This window comes from Grampus griseus (genome assembly GCF_964374135.1).
Source record: "Grampus griseus genome assembly, chromosome: 16".
Classification (NCBI taxonomy): Eukaryota; Metazoa; Chordata; class Mammalia; order Artiodactyla; family Delphinidae; genus Grampus; species Grampus griseus.
Genome location: NC_139010.1, coordinates 22,949,181 through 22,969,988, shown reverse-complemented (window position 1 = coordinate 22,969,988; position 20,808 = coordinate 22,949,181). Strand labels below are relative to the sequence as shown.

General features: G+C 40.4%; 3 protein-coding genes across 4 annotated transcripts in view; 2 read left to right on the top strand and 1 right to left on the bottom strand.

Moving 5' to 3' along the window:
• Positions 1-15,396, top strand: part of PBLD (phenazine biosynthesis like protein domain containing) — a 74,058-nt gene extending 58,662 nt beyond the window's left edge. Inside the window, exon 12 of the transcript XR_014297862.1 lies at positions 15,322-15,396. The gene's annotated coding sequence lies outside the window, so the exon portion shown is untranslated. The remainder of the gene's footprint in view (positions 1-15,321) is intronic.
• On the top strand, positions 5,594-6,052 carry ATOH7 (atonal bHLH transcription factor 7; the record flags this gene model as incomplete). The annotated part of the gene is made up of 1 exon (XM_082674254.1): positions 5,594-6,052. One exon carries the CDS (start codon positions 5,594-5,596, stop codon positions 6,050-6,052), a length of 459 nt encoding a protein of 152 aa, XP_082530380.1.
• MYPN (myopalladin) overlaps positions 14,083-20,808 on the bottom strand; it is an 82,868-nt gene continuing 76,142 nt past the window's right edge. For both annotated transcript variants that reach the window (XM_082673195.1, XM_082673194.1), the window contains one exon: positions 14,083-19,431. In XM_082673195.1, coding sequence (XP_082529321.1) covers positions 19,262-19,431 — 170 coding nt within the window. In that variant the 3' untranslated portion in view covers positions 14,083-19,261. The remainder of the gene's footprint in view (positions 19,432-20,808) is intronic.

Genomic DNA, 20,808 nt, shown 5'->3' with positions numbered 1-20,808 from the left:
GGGATCAAACCCAGGCCCCCTGCATTGGTAGTGCAGAGTCTTACCCACCCTGTACCGCCAGGGATGTCTGAGAAACATCATGATTATTGATTCATCTTCTCAGATACGTACCTCAGTTCTAGGAAGGGAAGGACCCTGGATGGTGAGTGCAAACATTTCAGTCACTGGAAAAGTGGAGCATCTCCTGAAAATTAATGCTTTAAAATATGTGTCTGTCATTGTGAGATTGAACCTCTAACTACAATGAAAACACCGAATCTGCTACCCAGTAAGGCCCTGAGCTGCGTTTTTTTAGCCTCTGATATTTCAAACTTAGATTGCTCCAGTATCAAAGGCAGAAGGAACTCCTTTGAATTTAACCTCATCTTCCTGTCCCTATTCACTCTGTGGGTCAAGCACTGAAGAGAAAGGAAATAAAAATGATCTGGATAATTGCAACAGGTCATTTTGTTTATCTAAACAAGCACCTGTATTGCATTTAATTATATGCCAGGCATAGGTCTAAGTGCTTTACAAAGAGTAACTAACTCAATCCTCATATCAGTTCTATAAGATCTATTATTAACCCTCCTTACAGATAAGGTAAGAGGCTTAGAGAGGTTAGGTAAATTGCTCAAGGTCACACAACTGGAATTCACATCATGCTTAACTGTAGCTTTTTTTTTTTAATTGGAATATCGTTGATTACAATGTTGTTAGTTTCAGGTGTACAGCAAAGTGAATCAATTATACATGTACATATATCTACTCTTTTTTAGACTCTTTTCCCATATAGGCCATTACAGAGTATTGAGTCGAGTTCCCTGTGCTATACAGTAGGTTCTTATTAGTTATCTATTTTATATATAGTAGCATGTATATTGTCAGTCCTAATCTCCCAGTTTATCCCTTCCCCCTTAACTGTAGCTTTATGTGTAAAAGGTTCAAAAATTATTCATTAAAGTCAAAAGCTGCAGAAACTGATGATGAAATATCATTTTCATTATCACTTGTAAAGTATTAGATGTCATTTAAAGAGTGACTTTCTTAGGGACCTGGCAGAGGTCTTTATTTAATAAAACCTCATTTAATGCTCACTACTGCCCTGTGAGGTATGTACTATGATTCCGCTTTGCAGATGGAGAAATCAGAGAAGTGATTTGTGCAAGAGTACACAGCTAGTTGAAAGGAGATCCAGGATTCAAAACTGACTTCAAAGATGCTGCTCAGCCCAGACACTAAGAGGAGGCTAAGATCCACCACCCAGAGTCCAAACCCTACAAGTCATTCTGGCTCTTGGCACTAGAAGCTAAATCAGACTCCGAAGCCGGAATTCTCAAGCAGCATGTGCTGGGGGTTGGAGAATCAGCTGGGGCCCTTTAGTGAGCCCGTATTTTCTGGAGGTGAGAGATCATTTCTGGGGCCTAGGACAGGGCCTCCCATCTTTTTCATCTCTCTCTTGGCCCCATTGTTAGTCTCTGTCGCTTCTTAGTTTCTTCCCTCCACTGGGTTTTCTCTTCCCTGGATCATTGAGGGGCAGGCAACAGAGATGCCAGACTTTGCCTCTCCCTTCCTTTCTGTAAACACTTAAATCCTTTTGCAGTTTTTTCCCCACTTGGTAACTACGTAGCACGTTATAAAATCACAAGAATGTTTAAGACCTTGCACTTCTGGTCTTTAATGAAATATAAGTGGAACTCAGCTTCATTGTTCCTTTGTCTTTTGCTGGTTCACCTCTGATGTCTTTCAGGTACTCAGAGTCCCCCAATTGCCATGCTCTCCAGAAGCAAACCCCATTCCTCATATTCCGTATTTTTTTTGCAAATTCAGAATGAACAAGTGTTCTCCTCTCTTTTAATTGTGTGTTTCTTTGGAGAGTTTTTATTTAGAAAATTATAGTTTTGGATAATTAAGATGTTTACCCTCTAACCTAGTCTATCCATTTAATGTAGTAATTTCCAGCCATTGATCTTTTACCGCTAAAATAATGTTTCTCCTACTTTTCTGCTCCTACAGGTGTAAGCTCTTTCTATCTTCCACTCTCTCCCATCTCCATCTGCCAGTTTTGATTTCTGGCCAACCCTAGACATATAGTAACTGCCAATTCACCTGGTAGGATCATGCCCTCAGTATAGAAACATGGTAGAAATTAGTCTCACATGCAAATTCTTATGGCTCAAATGGCTATAGTTGTGTTTCTTGATAAGAAAGGATCAATTCTACATTCAAAATGTGGATCTAATGTGTGTTCTTTACAAAGTGAGGGAATGTAAATTATTTGTAAAGGTTATTCACTGGCAACACACGCATTCTGATTGGCATTTATCTATCATTTATGTAACATTTTTTTCAGCCACTCAGGCTGGGTTGTTTATTATTTATTATTTTCTATGCACTGTGCTAGACACTAGGGTTATGAAATAAATGACACTGTCCTTTAAGCACAAAATTTCTGATTCTATTCCTGAAACTTTTATTAGTGATTCTGCTGACTCTGGGAAGTCATTAGTGGATCTCAGCTGCCCCAGTATAAACTGAGGGGCTTGTATTAAGTGATCTCAATTTTAAAACTTCTGAAATTAGAGGCTACAGGAGATTTGACTTCTTAATTCAGTCACTAAGTTGCTCAGTGCCTTTGAATCTAATGTTTAGTCTCTGGATCTCAGTCTCCTCCTCTATAAAATAAATGGAAGGTATTAGAGCAGCTTTGGAAACGTGTATTCCAAGGAACTTTGTTAAAAGACCTTTCTGGGAAGAAAGGGTTCTGTGTTCGAGAAGGTCTAGGAAACTCTGGAGTCAGAAGGTTTCTTTACTCCAGGACTTCTCAGAAACTTTACTATACCAATTTTGCTTCATGACTCTAAGCAGGAGATAGCAGATGTGCTTCCCAAATTTACTTGACAGTGGAATCCTTTTCCCCCAGAAGCATCTTTGTAGTACTAATAAATTGTCCTTCAGAATACATCTGGGCAATGAATTACTATATACCTTCTAAGGCCCTTTATTGCAGCAATACTGTCTATCCTTGGATCAATTTCATGTCACAGATATCTGCTAGTTTGTTCTAATATAGCTGTGTGGTGTGCACACTGCTGGGCTTCCTTTTTCTCTTCAAGTTGTGTTTACAATTCTCTTGGTGCACAGGCTATAATCTCACCAACCCTGAATACATGGCCTGCAAAATCATGCATCTCATTAGCACTTTGGTCAATAGTGTCCAGAACAGTATGTTTTTTAGGGAAACATTCCAAAGGGTAGCACAGAGGAGGCTCCTTGGGGGAAACAGATGAGATAAATGAACATGAGAAATAATAGCATTAGTAGGGCTGATTTCCATGAAAACTCACAAAAATGTATTTGACATTTTGATGACTAAACATAGTCTCTCCTGTCATAGGACTGCTGTTCCTGACCAAGGCTGTTAAGAATCAGAGTAATAGAGCTGAGTGTCTCCATGCAAAATTCTGTGTTCAACATCTGTCATGCTGGAGATCATTAACGTCCAATTGCAGTCTATTGTCTTCATGTTACTCAACTTCATTTCATTGTCATTGCTTCAGCTGGGGATTAATCAACTATTTATGGGAAGACAGGACTTGGAGTCAGGGCAGTCACAATGGGGTTTTAGTCTCAAGCAATGGTAAGGGAAGTAAGACACAGTTAAAAGCCTCCTGATTTGTGGGAGCTTGTTGATAATTTAATTAAACAAAAATATCTGAGAATAATGCCTACATAATCCATATTTCAAAAGGAGAAAAAACAAACTTGGTCTTAGTAAAGAATCCAGAAATGATTCTGGCTTGAATCTATTTGGAACTGGTTTCTTTGCCACCTTACTCTTCCTTAAGAGCTAGAAAGAAGCTGAGATAAGAGAATCAAGTTAATGGTTCCTCTATAAATCAGCACATCACTATCAATAGTGGAAATCATGCTTCATTATTGTTCCTGAGGACAGCTGACACAACTGAAACATTCAAGTAGTATGACATATTTATAGCTTTATGAGGTGGGGGAAAAAGTCTTCCATTAGGAATTATTTTTTAAAACCTCACAAATCACTTAGATATTTCCATTTTGTACATGTATGCACATTATGATTAGTTTTACTAGATTTAAAAGTCAAATTAAATAATTAAGTGAATATCATCTCAATATATGTCCCGAAAATATTTATAAACCGGTGTCAGGGGGAATTTAGTATAAATTCTGAATTTGCCTGAGTATCCAAGCTCACGCAATCCAATTATATAGTAGGATAATATACATCTTTTACATCCACATTAATATCTTTTTCAAACCATTTTTAAAATTGAACTATAGTTAATTTACAATGTTGTGTTAGTTTCAGGTGTACAGCAAAGTGATTCAGTTTATATATACATTCTTTTTCAGATTTTTTTCCATTATAGGTTACTATGAAATATTGAATATAGTTCCCTGTGCTATACAGTAGGTCCTTGTTTATCTATTTTATATTATAGGAGTGTGTATATGTTAATCCAAAACTCCTAATTTATCCCCCACCCGATCCCCTTTGGTAACCATAAGTTTGTTTTCTATGTCTGTGAGCATATCAATATCTTTTAATATGCTGTAATAAATTATTCTGCAGAAAACAGCCAAATTATTTGCACAGTAAAATTTCAGGTCTGAAATAATATTAGGACCTGCTAGTTTGTCCCAACTTGCTTAATAGCTAAAATAAAATGAATATACTCAGTTGAATACATTCAATCAGCATTGTGCAAAATAGCCACACATCTTGACAAAGCGAAATTTTCTGACACTAAACGTCTAAATATCTTAAATTTTCAAGACCAACATATTCACACAAGTGATTTCTAATAATTTAAAAACCTTGGTTCAGTTTTTGGTAATGTAAGCTGCTCGCTGATATGGGAAAGGATGAACCAAGCCATCCGCCCACCCCCACCTTGTTATTCTTTTGGGGACAGCCCGGCCACTCCAGATGGTGTGTTAGTGTTGGACATAGCTTTGGAGAAACTTCCAACAGACGAAGGCTGTAATGTCAGGATTTTGCCGTGCGTCGTCCCCCTTCCCCCCTGCAGTTCCCAGGGTAGGAAGGTGCTGAGATGGAAGCCAAGGGACGCCCGCCCACCTGCCACCACCTGTTTGCCTCCTTCAGCCCTCTGCTATAAATTCTCCTCCTTCAAAGATTCATCCAGCACTCTCCGACAGCTACTGCAGAAGAAGCGCTCCTTTCCTCTCTGAGCTTGGGGAAAGATTTTGTCTTCCAGAAAAGAAGTCTCGGGCTTTCCCAGAGGACTTGAAAGACATTTCCCGAACCAGCGACACCAATTCTGCTGCAGGAAAGTTCCCTTCTCTTTTTCAACTTCACGTTGGGAAAATGACTTTCTCTTCCACATCTCAATTTCCCCTAAACTTTGGCAAGTGAAGAGACATCAATCTGGTTATCCAATAGGACAGAGGGCGGGGCCCCGCACTCCCACTACAAACTTCGATTCCACACGGTTGCTTTGTGCATGACTTATTTGCTACGAAGAGCCAAGTTGCAGAGCGGCTCCATACACCAGCCCACGCACAGGTCCTGAGCAGACCAGAGAGCTCGGCGCCTCCCTCTGTCCAGCGGGGGATGAAGTCCTGCAAGCCCAGCAACCCGGCGGCGGGAGCGCGTGTCGCGCCCCCGTGCGTGGGCGGCGCCGAGTGCGCGGGTACGTGCGCCGGGGAGGGGCGGCTGGAGAGCGCGGCGCGCAGGCGCCTAGCGGCCAACGCGCGCGAGCGGCGCCGCATGCAGGGGCTCAACACGGCTTTCGACCGTCTGCGCAGGGTGGTACCCCAATGGGGCCAGGATAAAAAACTGTCCAAGTACGAGACCCTGCAGATGGCGCTGAGCTACATCATGGCTCTGACCCGCATCCTGGCCGAGGCAGAGCGATTCGGCTCCGAGCGGGACTGGGTCAGTCTCCACTGTGAGCACTTCGGCCGAGACCACTACCTTCCGTTCGCGGGCGCGAAGCTGCCGGGCGAGAGCGAGCCCTACGGCCAAAGGCTCTTCGGCTTCCAGCCCGAGCCCTTCCAGATGGCCAGTTAGGACGCGCGACCCTGCGGGAATGAGACGCCCAGTGATCCGCGCTCTGGAGCCGTAACCTTCCCCCAAGTAGCTGGTCGGGTTATCGGTGGCGTAGGATGCATTCTTAGAATAAAATTAGCAAATTTCCAGGTTACTTTTATTCGCATCCCCAGTCCTAGGGACGCAATGACTTTATTGCTTTTCTTTTATTCCTCCTTAGTATGTTGTAGATTTCATTAATTGATCTTGGAATGGTTTTGATTGCTGAAAGTAATGCCCCTTCCCCCTTTTCTGGACTACCTTGAGAGAAAACAATCTTAAGAAAAATAGGATTAGGTTATACTGCAGGTTTAGCCCTTACTTTCTTAAACTTTGTAAGTTTGTCCTGTTAGGGTGAAGTTACAGTATCTATTACTTGTGTATACTTAATAGAGAGCTGCCTTCCTGTCTTGTAAATGCAGTTATGCTTAGTGCATTGTGTGTGCATGCATGAAGTAGTAGAAAGTTTTCTTCTTTTTTTTGGCAGAGTACATGGGCGTGAGTGCTCTGTATTTTTAAAACTGTGTATACATTATTAAAATATAGATTTTGTAAAATATAATTAAAAACGTGGGTTTGTTTTTCATGCCAAGTGCCCCGCTAGTTTCCTGATGGCACTGAAGGCCTGTTTGTTTGGGGGGGGTGATGATATTGAGTACTTATCTGAGTAAAGATGTGGAGTGTTTAAATCTAATCCCACCAATTGGCAAAGTGCTGTTTTGTAATACTTCATCAAAAAAAAGACAAGCTGATGAGAGTACAAGTAATTAATTTGAAAGTTTTCTCTATCAACTTGGAAGTATAGATATATTTTTCATGGTTTTTAAAAAGATTAAATTAATTGAAATAATGTTTAGCTTTTAAGAAACTAGATTTACAGTTCCTTAATATTTTATTTTCCTTATTAAACCAATTACTAACTACTAATTCCTTACAAGTACCCAAATATATTTGCATATATACATTTGTGTGTGTATATATATATATGGCTTTTGGAAGTGATTTTCTTTTAATCAGTACCAGTTGAGCAATAAGGGCTTCACTACCATCAAGGCTAATCAAAAAAGGAGCAATATAATACACATGGTATTGGTTTGAATTACTTTTATAAATTTGCTTAACCATTGGATGAATAAACCAAGTCCTTAATGTAAAGAACGACTTGGTCAACAGCACTGCATGCTTTTGGGAGAATGTCTTGCTAATAATTGGAAAAAGCAAGGCTCTATGCATTTGGAACTTGTCACAAGTCAACAAAAGCAGCATTTCCCAAACCCTTTTATTATGTGTTCCAACACCTAACATCAAGGCACAGCCACCTATTTGCAGTTTATCTACAAAGTCTTCATCAAAATTTTTTACTTTCTTAGTTATCCCTGATTATCAAAATCCTTTTGGTTTGTAATGAGCAGAAGTATCTTCCCCATAAACTAAAACTTACAAAATCACAAGTGTATCACTAGAAATCCATTGAGAGACTAATGATGAATTTCCCTTTCCTTCTGATATCTGTTAATAAGAAACTGAGGTGTCCTCAGGACTTTCCTTCCTCGGTGCAAATTAGAAAATAAAATGTTTAACCTCTTGACTTCAGCAGCTCTTAGAAGACATTATAGTTCCAGCAGATAACACGGCTCTAGAAGTGATGATGCCCAGACCACTTTCTGGTCCTACTCCACTCTGCAGTGGGTACTGGGGCTATGGCACCCCTAAGGGCACCTGCCTTCCTCACTATTTGGGCACAATACTCTACTTATTTATACTTAAAATGCTTCATTAGTAGCCCCAATAAGTTTCTGGAGTTTGTAGAATGAAATAAAATCAGTGTTAAAATAGAATGTGTTAATCAGAGAGGATCTCACAGATGTATTCAGATGGTTAGTCCTTTTTTTAGGTAGGGTGTACATTCCTCTCTCTGGACTGTAAATACCCTGCAAAAGAGAACCATACAGGGATAAACATGCAATATATATATTTGCTTATCACTTTAACAGCAGTTTCTTTTTTTTAAGTTAATCTTTATTGGGGTATTGTTATTTTACAACTTTGTGTTTTTACTGTACAGCAAAACGAATCAGCTATACATATACATATACCCCCTCTTTTCTTTTTTTTTTTTTTTTTTTTTTGCGTTACGCGGGCCTCTCACTGTTGTGGCCTCTCCCGTTGCGGAGCACAGGCTCCGGACGCGCAGGCTCAGGGGCCATGGCTCACGGGCCCAGCCGCTCTGCGGCATGTGGGATCTTCCCTGATCAGGGCACGAACCCATGTCCCCTGCATCGGCAGGTGGACTCTCAACCACTGTGCCACCAGGGAAGCCCTACCCCCTCTTTTTTGGATTTCTTTCCCATTTAGGTCACCACAGTGCATTAAGTAGAGTTCCCTGTAAGTAGAGGGAACTAAGAGGGAACATTAAGTAGATAACATGCTATACAGAATGTTCTCACTAGTTATCTATTTTATACCTAGTATCAATAGTATATATGTGTCAATCCCAATCTCCTAATTCCTCCCACCGCCCCCTTTCCCCCTTGGTATCCATACATTTGTTCTCTACATCTGTGTCTACTTCTTAATGAAATCAAACAATTTAATTAAAATGATGCTATTCTAATCCTATGCCTCTTCTCCCCCATCCCCATTCCCCCCAAAGAGTGGGAATCTGCTAACTGTTATGCTTTTAGTTGCCCATTTCTGTGGTTTGGAAATCTCTGGAAGCAACCTAACTCTTACCAAATTCCTAAGCTTTCCACCCCACTTGATGTACTATTTTTTTCCTGAAAGATATTTGAGGGAAAAGTAAATGGGTCTCAGTGATCAAACCCAATCTATGATAAAACTCCTCAAACTGTATGTTGGGGAATCCATCATGGTTTATGGATTAGGAGCTTGGATAAAACAAATGTAAAATATTTGTGGAGTTAAGGTTCACTTATTACTATACATAACAGAATTTAGATTACCAAGCAACCTAAAAGTTGCTACAATATACTATATTGTCTCGCCTTTGAAAATCTGTTCTTTCTAGTTTCATAACACATTGAACACATTGAAATTCAAAAATATTCTTTTATTCGGGCTTCCTTTTCTTAAGAAATCAACAAATGTTATCAAGCATCTACCCATACCCTGCCTTCTTCAACATCATCCTTGTCCTTGTGTAGGCAGCCAAGAAGAATACACATGTACTAATCAGTAAGCCGCCCTGAACAGTGCAGCTGAATGCTTCAACTGTAGAGTATCGGGAATATGTACCATAAGAGCTCCTAAGAGATATTAAGTAACAAAAGAAGACCCACTCCCAGGCAGGGTTTGAGTCCCATTAGTTATTATATGTGGGCTCTCCCTAGGTGCCAGCTGCAGGTAGAGGCCAAACCCCAGGGTCAGAAGTCTTGAAGAACCCTATACAAGTGAATGGGGCTATCAAGATGGGAAAGGCCATCTAAGCTAGTGGTTCTCAACCCAGACTGCTCATTAGAATCTCAGGTAGGGAGTCTTGAAAAACGTACCAAATCTGGGGCCCCCCGTTCAAGAATTGATTTAACTGCTCTGAGGTGAGGCCTAGGCATAGATATTTTTTCAGGACTCTCCGGGTGATGCTAACTGGCTGATGGGGTTGAGAACTGCTTAATTAAACAATATCTACTATGACACCATTAACCTTGTTACCAAAAACTGACTATATTGTTGTCACAATCTTTGTATTTGCAGATCTTAAGAAGGATTAGGCTATCTTTCTTAACATCCAGTTACACCCAATTTCTTAGTTAATGAGGTGACCATTATATTAATGAAGATCTAACATTTCTGCTGGATATGAGCCAGATGGAATGTATTTGGGTTGTGGGTAACAGCGCTACAGGATTCAACAGTTAAGGCTCAGTTCACTACTTAAATTTTGCCATCTTAGAGTAAAAGCAAAGTGTTATTTTGGACTGAATTTTGCTCTGCTCTCTGCTTAGGTTTCACTAAAGATATCTCTTTTTGCTGCCTGTGGGTGACAGAGATTTCAAAGCACTTATAAGACCATAAATATATGACCAACCTTTTCACATGTATACCCATTCCTTGCTCTGATCATGAATATACTAGAGGGTGCAAGCTTTAACGAGTGTTTTATTGAATTAACACAGGACTTTTGGATGGTTGTTTCAAACTGGTAGTGTACCCCCAAAATACCCAAGCCGAAAAAAAACTACTGAGAGCAAGAACTTACCCATCTCACATAACAAAGTCTGGGACCAAAACACAAATCATACCCAGTAACTAACTGAGAATAAATAAAATTTTATTTAATGAATAAAGAAACAGTCCATCACATCCTCTAAATTGCTTTTTAAAACATCCAGGTTGAATTAAATACTGGTTCTTAATTTTTCTTTTTCTAATTGCAAAGTTTCCAAACAAAACACAACCTCCAATAAATCTTTAAGAAAACACAACTAGGAAACAGCAACGGGTGTCATGGAGATGATGTGGGCTACTGGAATACAATGCCATATACTTCCTGGAGAAAGACACAGTAAATGCTCACAAACATTTTGGCTAAGCGATCATTGGTTTTCATTTCCAAAGAATATCTAACATGCACGATGCAGAGGAAAGGAATAAAAGCCAAGATCCATTCATTGCTTTCTAGTAATAGAGACGAAATATACAGTTTATATAGTTCACACATTTCAAAATGGTTACTAAAATAGTTTTTCCATTAGGATTTCAATAACCAAAAAGGTACTTTAGAAAATAAGTTGACTCTAGCTTCCTGAGATGGAAGCATATCATGTTTGTAAGCCTTCTGGGGCCTGGTGTGTTTTCAAGTGGAAAGAACTCATGCAGGAAGAGAAAGGAAAAGCATAAGATGTGTCCCTTGACCATGATTGAACTGTTAGCTATGGGTGTGTGTGTGTGTTGGTGTGTGTGTGCACATGCCTTCGGACACAAGAACTTTGTCAGTTCTCATGGCTGAAATGAATCATGGAGTTTAAATTCAGACTTGATGTAGCTAAGAATTTGAAAACAGAGACCAAAGGATATGTTCATTTTTGAGGGTCCGTATCCGTCTGTTATCCTAAGGTTGATTCATTTCAACATAAGGCTAATGACATGCTAGTATGGAATATTTCTTCATTAGAGCCTAGAGAAGTAAAATGAAGTTGTAGAAGAAGTACAATGGAGTTGTCCTGAACTGCGTAATCCAGAAAGGAATACAGGGACTCTCTTGCTATTTCTCTGTGCACTGCGGAGTCATTATTTCCACTAGCTTTGATCATAGACGCAGGACTCTGAGTTCCCTTAGGCTATTCTGCCTATGTTGAAATAAATTTCCCTGGAATCTGCTTGTAGAAAGCAGATAGGATATTTCTTGAATTTATTTAATTTTTCTCCAGATTTTTTTCAACCACATAGCATCTTTTTTTTTTACATCTTTATTGGAGTATAATTGCTTTACAATGGTGTGTTAGTTTCTGCTTTATAACAAAGTGAATCAGTTATACGTATACATATGTTCCCATATCTCTTCCCTCTTGCGTCTCCCTCCCTCCCACCCTCCCCATCCCACTCCCCTAGGTGGTCACAAAGCACCGAGCTGATCTCCCTGTGCTATGCGGCTGCTTCCCACTAGCTATCTATTTTACGTTTGGTAGTGTATATATGTCCGTGCCACTCTCTCACCCCGTCACAGCTCACCCCTCCCCCTCCCCATATCCTCAAGTCCATTCTCTAGTAGGTCTGTGTCTTTATTCCCGGTCTTACCCCTAGGTTCTTCACACATAGCATCCTGGAAGAAGAAATTCCCCCACTGTGTACTACCCTTCTCAGGAAATACAAAGTAGTGGGACCGGGAAGAAATGTGAACTTGTTAAACAAATTAACTACTTACTTTGGAGAAAAATATTTTTACCATTTTCTTTGGATTGAAAAAACCCCTGCTATCACTTTTTTAAAGGGTCTCTACAGTAAACTTCCTAAGTATTTATTTATCCTACCCTCCATCCTGGGAAAGTCTCAGATATTTTGTTTATTTCACAGATAAAGAAACAGAGACTCCAGAGTTATAACAAAATTAGAGAACGTATCTGAAATTCATCTGAATGATTAAAATCCCTATTGGAATTCACCTGAGAATTCCTAGACATAAGGAGCTCTCCGAATGCTATTAAATGTTTTATAGATTTTTATCTTGACAGGAAGATAATGAGAGAGAAGAGTAGGTCATGAAACTTAATGCTAAAGCTTGGAAAAAATAAGTGAAATTTAATCAGAAAAGAGGATATGGTACCTCTGAAATCAAAATACTGAGAAAGTAAAAGTTAATTAACCAGTGTGCATTAAAAAATACAGTTGCACTCAAATTATCTCATTTGAATTATTTCAGGGTTTTACCTCTCCTTAAAATACACAGTAAAACGGGACTTCCCTGGTGGTGCAGTGGTTAAGAATCCACCTGACAATTCAGGGGACACGGGTTCAAGCCCTGGTCTGGGAAGATCCCAAATGCTGCAGAGCAACTAAGCCCGTGCGCCACAACTACTGAGCTTGCGCTCTAGAGCCCGCGAGCCACAAGTACTGAGCCTGCATGCTGTAACTACTGAAGCCTGTGCTTCTAGAGCCCGTGCTCTGCAACCACAATGAGAAGCCCACGCACCACAATGAAGAGTAGCCCCCGCTCTCCACAACTAGAGAAAGCCCGCGCGCAGCAACGAAGACCCAACGCAGCCAAAAAAAAACCCCAAAACGGTAAAACTGTTTATACTGTGTGCACATACATTTAGTAATCTTTTGGTAATGACTGCTGTGGTCAATACTAGAATGTAGTTAGTTCACTGGATTCTTGCCCCACTAATTGTGGGGAAATTATAGGAATCTGTCTCCAGTTTGCAGATAACTCACTGAATATGTGTAGAAACATCAGGTTCTTTGGAATTTTGGAACATTGAGCAATTCATTCTTACCACATTATGTGAAAATCATTCATGTTTCTTAGTGTGTATTAAAGTACTTCTTATTGTAAGAAAACTATACTTGTAACTCCATTCATTTCCAATCGAAACTGGTCAAGCATCCCCCACCCTGCCACCCCCATCTTTCCCATCTTTAAGTTTCATTTTAATGTGTCCCTGTTTTCAGTTAGGAGGTAGAACGAATTTTTATCTTAGAAAGTAAAAAACATTCTATGAGAAGTTTACTGGACTTGCTGGATATTTTAGGAAGACTAAAACCCAGTTATCTTTCTGTTCCTCTAGAGATATCTGACCAGGTTATAACATATGTGGTAATTTTTACAATTTGAATAATTTAAAAAATCTCTTTTAAGTATCGAATATATGTATTTGTACATTAAAAAATCAGTTCAATCATCATCAAAAAAAACCAATCTTTAAACCTGGAAACTAGCACTGTTTTCTGCATTTTAAAGAAAAATGCCCATTTATGTCAACTGTCAAATATTTATTGTCAAATAATGTTGAAATATTTTAGTTTTTACTATTAGGGAAACATTTTCTACTCACTTGTATGTTAAATCTTTTAGCAAATTAGTATATATGCCTCTACAGTATAGCAATTTTCTTTATTGCTTACACTCAGCATTTATGGCACAATTCTCAGAGGATTGAAAAGTGTGTTCTTTCTCTATTTCTTGCAATTTCAAGGCTATTGCTCTTCGGAGTTTGAAGTGGCCATTACTTAAATACGAACAAAAAACAGCCTGTTTATGGTTCTATAGCACCAAGTATGCTAACTAATATAATTAGGCAGAAAAAGGAGGCAAACATATTTTTAACAAATATGCATTTTTTTTGCATCGCACAGATTTTTTAAAAAACATGGTAGTAGCAACTTTTTTTTAGCATACTGATGACCACTGCATTGTCAAAGTTTAGAAGATGCTTGGCATTCTTCAAGCAATGCTTCAGTAATTAACTTTCTGAAATATTGATCCACTTAAAACAAGAAAAGACAATCAGTGGTGAAAAGGACTTCAACAAGCTCTATTGCAATCTAAGTATCTGTTCATCTTCCTGGTGAGGCCCAGTGATTTTCAACTCGACCGTAAGTGGAAATACTTTGAGTCCAGGTTACCCCTGAAGGGACCTTGAATAAAGGTCATTATGAGTAAATTTGCCTTTGAGTTTACAACCAACTTATAAATAGCCCATATACAAACAGACTCAGGCCAGGATCTCAGCTTGGAAGGTTCTTTGGGAGTGTGTAGGGAGGAAGAGGACAGGAGGAGGCTGTGATCAACCAGAATAACTTGGATGTCTGACTCAGTTTTCTAGACCTCCCCTCCCGGCCTGATTTTTTTTTTTTTTTTTTTTTCCTTTTGCCAGCAGTTCCATCTATTAGAAGTTGATGGAAGTAAGGAAGCAACTGCTTTTAAAAGCTCAGCTCCTCTGTGAAGTTAGACTCTCAGGCATTCAGGATTTGTTCGATTGGACTGCTTTCTTCTGACCCCTAAGCCAAGATGCATGGAACAGGAGTTAGGTCATTTTGGAGCATGAGGCATGTTGGCAGGTTGTGGGGAAGCGGTGAGGGGATGGGTTACAGCATGGGGGGGTTACAGAACATGGGGCACAGGGCATCTCAGAGAAAAACACGGAATGGGGATAGAAGCAGAAAGGACCTCAGATACTGTAGCTTGGACATGTAGACACAAAAAAGGAGGAAGTAGTCTTTCTTCTATTAGCTGCTTGGCGGTTTGGTTTTTTTTTTTAATTAATTAATTTATTTATCTTTGGCTGCATTGGGTCTTCATTTTGGTGTGCAGGCTTCTCATTGTGGTGGCTTCTCTTGTGGCGGAGCATGGGCTCTAGGCACGCCAGCTTCAGTAGTTGTGGCACATGGGCTTAGTCGCTCCATGGCATGTGGGATCTTCCTGGACCAGGGCTCGAACCTGTGTCCCTGCATTGGCAGGCATATTCTTAAGCACTGTGCCACCAGGGAAGTCCGGCGGTTTGGTTTTAATGCTGAATTTTCTTTCTCCATTTTCCCTCTGATCCCCATTTCCATGATTAACCAAGTTATGAAAAGCCCTTCACTTGTTTGGAAAGAAGGGTGCTTATGAGATCTGCATAGCTTTTTGAAAAAAGGGCCAGAAGGATTGTACCAACTTTCCCTCTTTCCCCGGGCCATTTTTGCAGTTTTGGAGATTTCTCCGAGGGCTTCATGAATGCTGCATGTGCAACAAGTGTAGTGCAAAATAGTAGGGTCTAATAAGGCCAAAGTGCATGTTTATTTTTACTTTCCAGACATGCACTGCACGTGCAACAAGGAGGAAGTACATTCTTCACTGACACCGACGCTACAGCCTATGCTATCTGCAGCCCTTCGGATCTTTTAGGGTAAGTTCTGTGATCAAATCATGGTAATAAAATGATTCTTCTCAATCTCACTTGCTCATTGGAATCACCTGGGAAGCTTTAAAAATACTGATGCCTATGCCAGAACCCCAGAACTTATGACAGTGATTTGGGGTTGTGGCATGGCTATTGGGATTTTTAAAAGGTCCCCAGGAGATTCTAGTGTGCCAAGGTTAAAAACCACTGCTCTAGACTCAATTCATTTTATATGGAAACATACTGACTTACATAGAATTTTAAAGTCCAATTTAGGTCAATAAATATTTATTGAGTGCCTACTCTGTATAAGGCAAACTTTTGACACAGTCCTTACTAACAAATAGCTAAAATCTAGTGCAGGCAAGACTGGGCTAGTGCAAGGGGAGAGTCAGGCAGGTATATAGAGGCTGTGTTTTATATAAAATACTATACAAATTCATCTTCTCTTTTTCCAGACTCAAGAAATTTGCTATAAGATTTCAAAAAAAGTAGAATTACATTTTATTGGGGTCTGGAGGGGGTCAGAAAATATTTCATAGAGGCAGTAAAGTAGCATTTGAGATGTTTAAGGAACAGGTAAGATTTCTGTAGGTGGGGATTGGGGAGAAAGCCTTCCAGCTGGAGGCAAAAAAGAGCCATGTGGCTGGAAAGCTGAGGCCTGTGTTAACTTTGCTGATGCACTGGGTGTGTTTTCTGAGTAATGGATGAAAAGCTTTGGGATCATATTGAAGCAAGGCTTGAGTAGCACAGGACAGAACAGCTGGCCTGGGTTGGCTCCAAGGAGCCACTGGGGGTTCGAAAATTGGGGAATGATATGATTGGAGCAGTACTTCAGGAAGAATGATCTGATGCTGAGATCTCAGCTAGATTTGAGTGGGAGAAAAAGCAGGACTAGAGGCAGGAAGACCAATTAGAAGTCTCTTATTATGGTTGAAGTCAGAAGAATTGAGGGAAATTAAGAGAGTAATGAAAGTCTGAACTGGGGAACCACGGGGGGACAGAAAGAAGGCCTGAATATAAAAGAAATAATCGAGTTAGAATTAACATGATTTGTCAGTTGATTAGAGGAAGCAAAAAATGACTTGGATACTCTTTATTTAGATTACTAGGACTGTGATGGTGCCATTAATAGAAATCATTAAACTAGGATGATGAATGGTTTATGAAAGGGAAGATGATGAATCTGATTTTGGATGTGTTGAGTCCACACATATCCAGCAGAACTAAAATTTCTTATATAAGTATTCCTCGTTGTAATTGAATTCCAACAGAATTTGGATTTGTTCAACACAGTAGTTCTCAACAAAGGGGATCCTGCCTCCCGGGGAATATATGGCAATGTCTGGGGACATTTCGGGTGGCCACAACTTGGGGAGGGGTTGCCCTGCTATTGGCATCCAGTGAGTAGAAGCCAAGGATGCTGCTAAACATCCTCCAGCGTGCAGGATAGTCCCTCACAACAACGAATTATCCAGCCCCAAATGTCAAGAGTGCTGAGGTTGAGAAACTTTCCTGTAACATAATCCGGAAGTTCAAATTCGAGGAATTTTAAAGCTTGTTATATTTTAGGTTCGACAGTGCCATCTAGTGGCCAAATGTAGTATTTATCATAGTTCACTGTTGAACACTGTAAAACAACAAATAAAAAAGATTCAGAAAAAAAAAATTCAGAAAGCGAATACATAGAGAGATGAAGAATATCCTCTCATAGGAGACTGTCTAGAGTTTACATTAATAGATGTGATGAGGAGGTTGGGTGTCCAACTGTGGAGAAGCAATCCTGGAGTTAGAAAATGCTCTTTGGTCATAAAGAGATTTGATAATAGAAGCCAATATAGAAACAGAATATTTTACAGGGTGCATTCTGTATGGAATGCATTCAATTTCATTACAGTTGCCTATACTTTTACTATTGTTCCTGCATACATAAGAAAGGAAAAAGTCTAATAATTCTGCTAAATAATTGGCTGAAATCTTTATTTCTTAAGGATGTAACTTATGGTTTTTTATTTAATTAAGAAATAAAGATTGAAAATAATTAAGATGATTTTAGAGTCAGGAAAAATACAGGGTAAAGAGTACTAGAAACTTCCCTTTAATAAAAAATAGACTTTTGGCCAAAGAAGCAGCACTTGACATGCCTTTTTTCTTACCTCCCCCACTAGATTGTAAGCTTTCTGCAGGCAGGGACTGTGTCTTATCATATTTGTGTATGGCCCATAGTCTCTAGCATAGCATCTTATACAGAGTGGACACACAAATGATTTTTTGAGTGAATGAATTTATTTTTATACTGGAAATCCTTGCCTTGAAGTGAAGAAAATTTCAAGCCTTTCTAAGCAATTACTATTTGTTCACTTGAGTAAGATGCCAGCTGAGGATGTCTGGCTCAGAGAACACCAAGGACTTGGGCACAAGGAGTTGGTAACAGACACTCCAATTCATTTCCCTGGTGAATCTGGAGCAAACCGTGCCGTGATGACCATCCCTAGGGCAATTTTTTGACTGGTGCATACATTGTAGATTTCTCTAATATAAGATTCATTCATCCAACAAATAGTTATCGAATGTCTACTTTGTGCTAAGCACTCTTCTAGGCACTGGGATATCACAGTGAACTTAAGTCTAAAAATTCCTTAAGTGGAGAGGCAGGTTTTGAATTAGTGGGTTAGAATAAAGATGCACATTCCCTGTCCCTCCCAGTTTCTCAGTTAGCATAATATTTTCTGTATAGAAAATGCAATTTGACTAATGATCTCAAAGCAGTTCACAACTATTAAAGACGTCTCCTTCTACAGCCACTGCTTTGCTCGGGCAAATGAAAAAACAAAAACCACTCTCCCATCACTTCCTCTTCTAGTTTGCATTTCTTCCTTTCTCACTGCTTCATATACTTGCAGACTTTTGGGGCAAGGGGAGAAGCGGGAGAGCCAATATTCTTTGGGCAGATGATGATGATGCCTGAATATTTTTGCAAGTGGCAACTGAAGCTTGTAGTTTTAAAAGTGACCCCGCAGAAGATTTCCTTCTGGTTGGTTTATTAACAACCCTTTAGTTCTAGAGCCTAGGGATATATATATATATATATATATATATATATATATATATATATAGTCAGAAAAAAAACCACTCACCATTGTATCCAAAAGAAAATGGTACAGGCAGGGTGGTGGGTCCCTGTTTTGGCTATAGAATAAGTGCACTGTGCAATATTTAGTGTTCCAGTGATTTTTTTTTTTGGTATCTCAATCACATTTTGGCACTTTATTATGTGGCTCAGTACACCCAGGGTAAGCAAATCAAAAGTGCTTCTCCATGTATGTGAGTTGTATGGCACAGACTCCTAGTGCTAAGTAGAAGCTGATTTAATGAATCCACCAAAACTACTGCTATGGATGCAATCAGTGAAAGGTGGTGGAGACCCCCCCCTTACTTTTTCCTTTGCATTGTTTAGTGAGTTAGTGATTCCAAAGGTCACTACTGTCCAACTCCTCTCAGCCCAAGCATCTGACCCCTAATTGCTCCTAGGAGGGCCTGAATACCCCAACACAGCAGGGGGCAGGGAAGCATGCTAGCTTTTTCCCAAAGCAGTGGATGGCAGCTGCAGGACATCTTTGGTTCGGCGGTATTGTCTTCTCATTTTGTTGGAATCTTAAAAGGCACAGCCCTCCATCTCTCCCTGAGCTGAGACTGCATGAGTCCCCAGCTGACTTACTCAAAGCTCTCCTTGCCACAGGTCGGGCAGTGTGGGAACTTACTCAAATCCAGTTGCTTGGAAACCATCTTATCTGGCTGGTCTTCCTTCCCCCTCCACAATCCACCCCCTTACACAGCAGGCACCCAGACATTCTTAAAGTTCATCACTCTCCACTACACTCCGAGAAGAGCATGAATACACCATTGTGCTTTCCATGGAGGAGAAAGCAGAGAAAATGTCAAGTCCTTTACTGGTGAGAGATCCGTAGCGACTGCCACTGGGCCGGACAGACATGGGTGGTGGGATCTGGTGGTGCCACTGAGCTGGAAAATGGACCAAATAATGTGTTACAATCAAAGGAATACAGTCTAGCAGGTACACGTCAGGGGTGCATTCTGTGCTCATTCCAACACTTTCTGTAGGATCTTAGTAAAGCATTGAAATATATCTGGGTCTGAAATGCCTCATTTGTAAAAGAGAGAAATAAAATCTCTCCTTCCCTGTCAGGAAGAGGGAAATTGGGCTGGTGATTTTTTAATCCCCTAATTCCAAACCCTATGATTCTAATCCAGTAAAATTTGGGACTGTAAGAAGGAACAGTGGGTGACTAGGGTGATTTCTCAAAATTTTCTCCTGACCTAGCATGGAGTCTGCTGGGTGGAGGGCGGTGTAGAGAGGGCGGTAGGCTCTCAAGGCAGGGCACCTCAGAAGGTGGAGATGAGAAATCTATGGAAATGGAAGCCAAAAGATGAGTCCAGACCTCTGACCGCACACCTGATCATACTAATCAGCGATCACCTACCTACCGCCCTAATCAGGTTCTAATGAGCTACAGCAAGAAGACTGAAAAATAACTTATGTGCAATCAACCATGGTTCGGGGACAAAAGGGAATATTAGAATTTCCACGTTCACCAAGCACTGTCCAAAAGGGACACTGGTTTTAGCAGCCAGGATCCTTAGGCTGGAACATGGCCTGAATGAAATATCCATCCAATTTGCTCAGTCCTGTGTGTTGTCACTGATTCAGAAATTACCAAGCAGTCTTCTCATGAGGTTTCCAAGAACCTTGCTGTGGAGAAGGGGAAGCACCAGGTGGGAAACATGGACGTTCTGGGTCCTACGAAGCTATGGACCCTTGTAGCATTCCCACTTATAAACGGGTCCTCTGTTGATTTCATTCTTTTGAATAAGTTTTTCGGGATCTAAATGCCTCTAAGTGAATTGATAAAATCAAAATTTGAAAGCTACAAAACAGGACAAAACTTACAGCGATTCCACGAGAGAGCAGGCACTCAGTAAGGCAGCCATGAACTGGTTTAAGTCCCTCCCCGCCGCCCTCCGCCCCTTAGCCTTTCCTGGCTCTCTCGGACACCTTAACCTGATAGCAGGTACTATTAGAAGCCCTCTTTTCGAAGAGAGACGGATGCCTACTGTCCCCGTTCCTCGGACAGGTAGGAAGTGATTGCGGGAGGCCGTACGGGATTGATTTTACCCCCAATCCTCCATGCTTTGCCCCACTCCCCGGTCCCAGCTGAGGATTCAGCGCTTCGCGTTGTTAGTGCTGTGGAATCAGGACGGGAGCCAGGGAGAGGTGAGCCAGGACTAACTGAACTGGGGACTCCGCCGCGGATGAGCAGGACTGCGACAAGAGTCATCAGTTTCAGGGCTTATTGGTATGAGTTTCTTAGTTGGAGACCT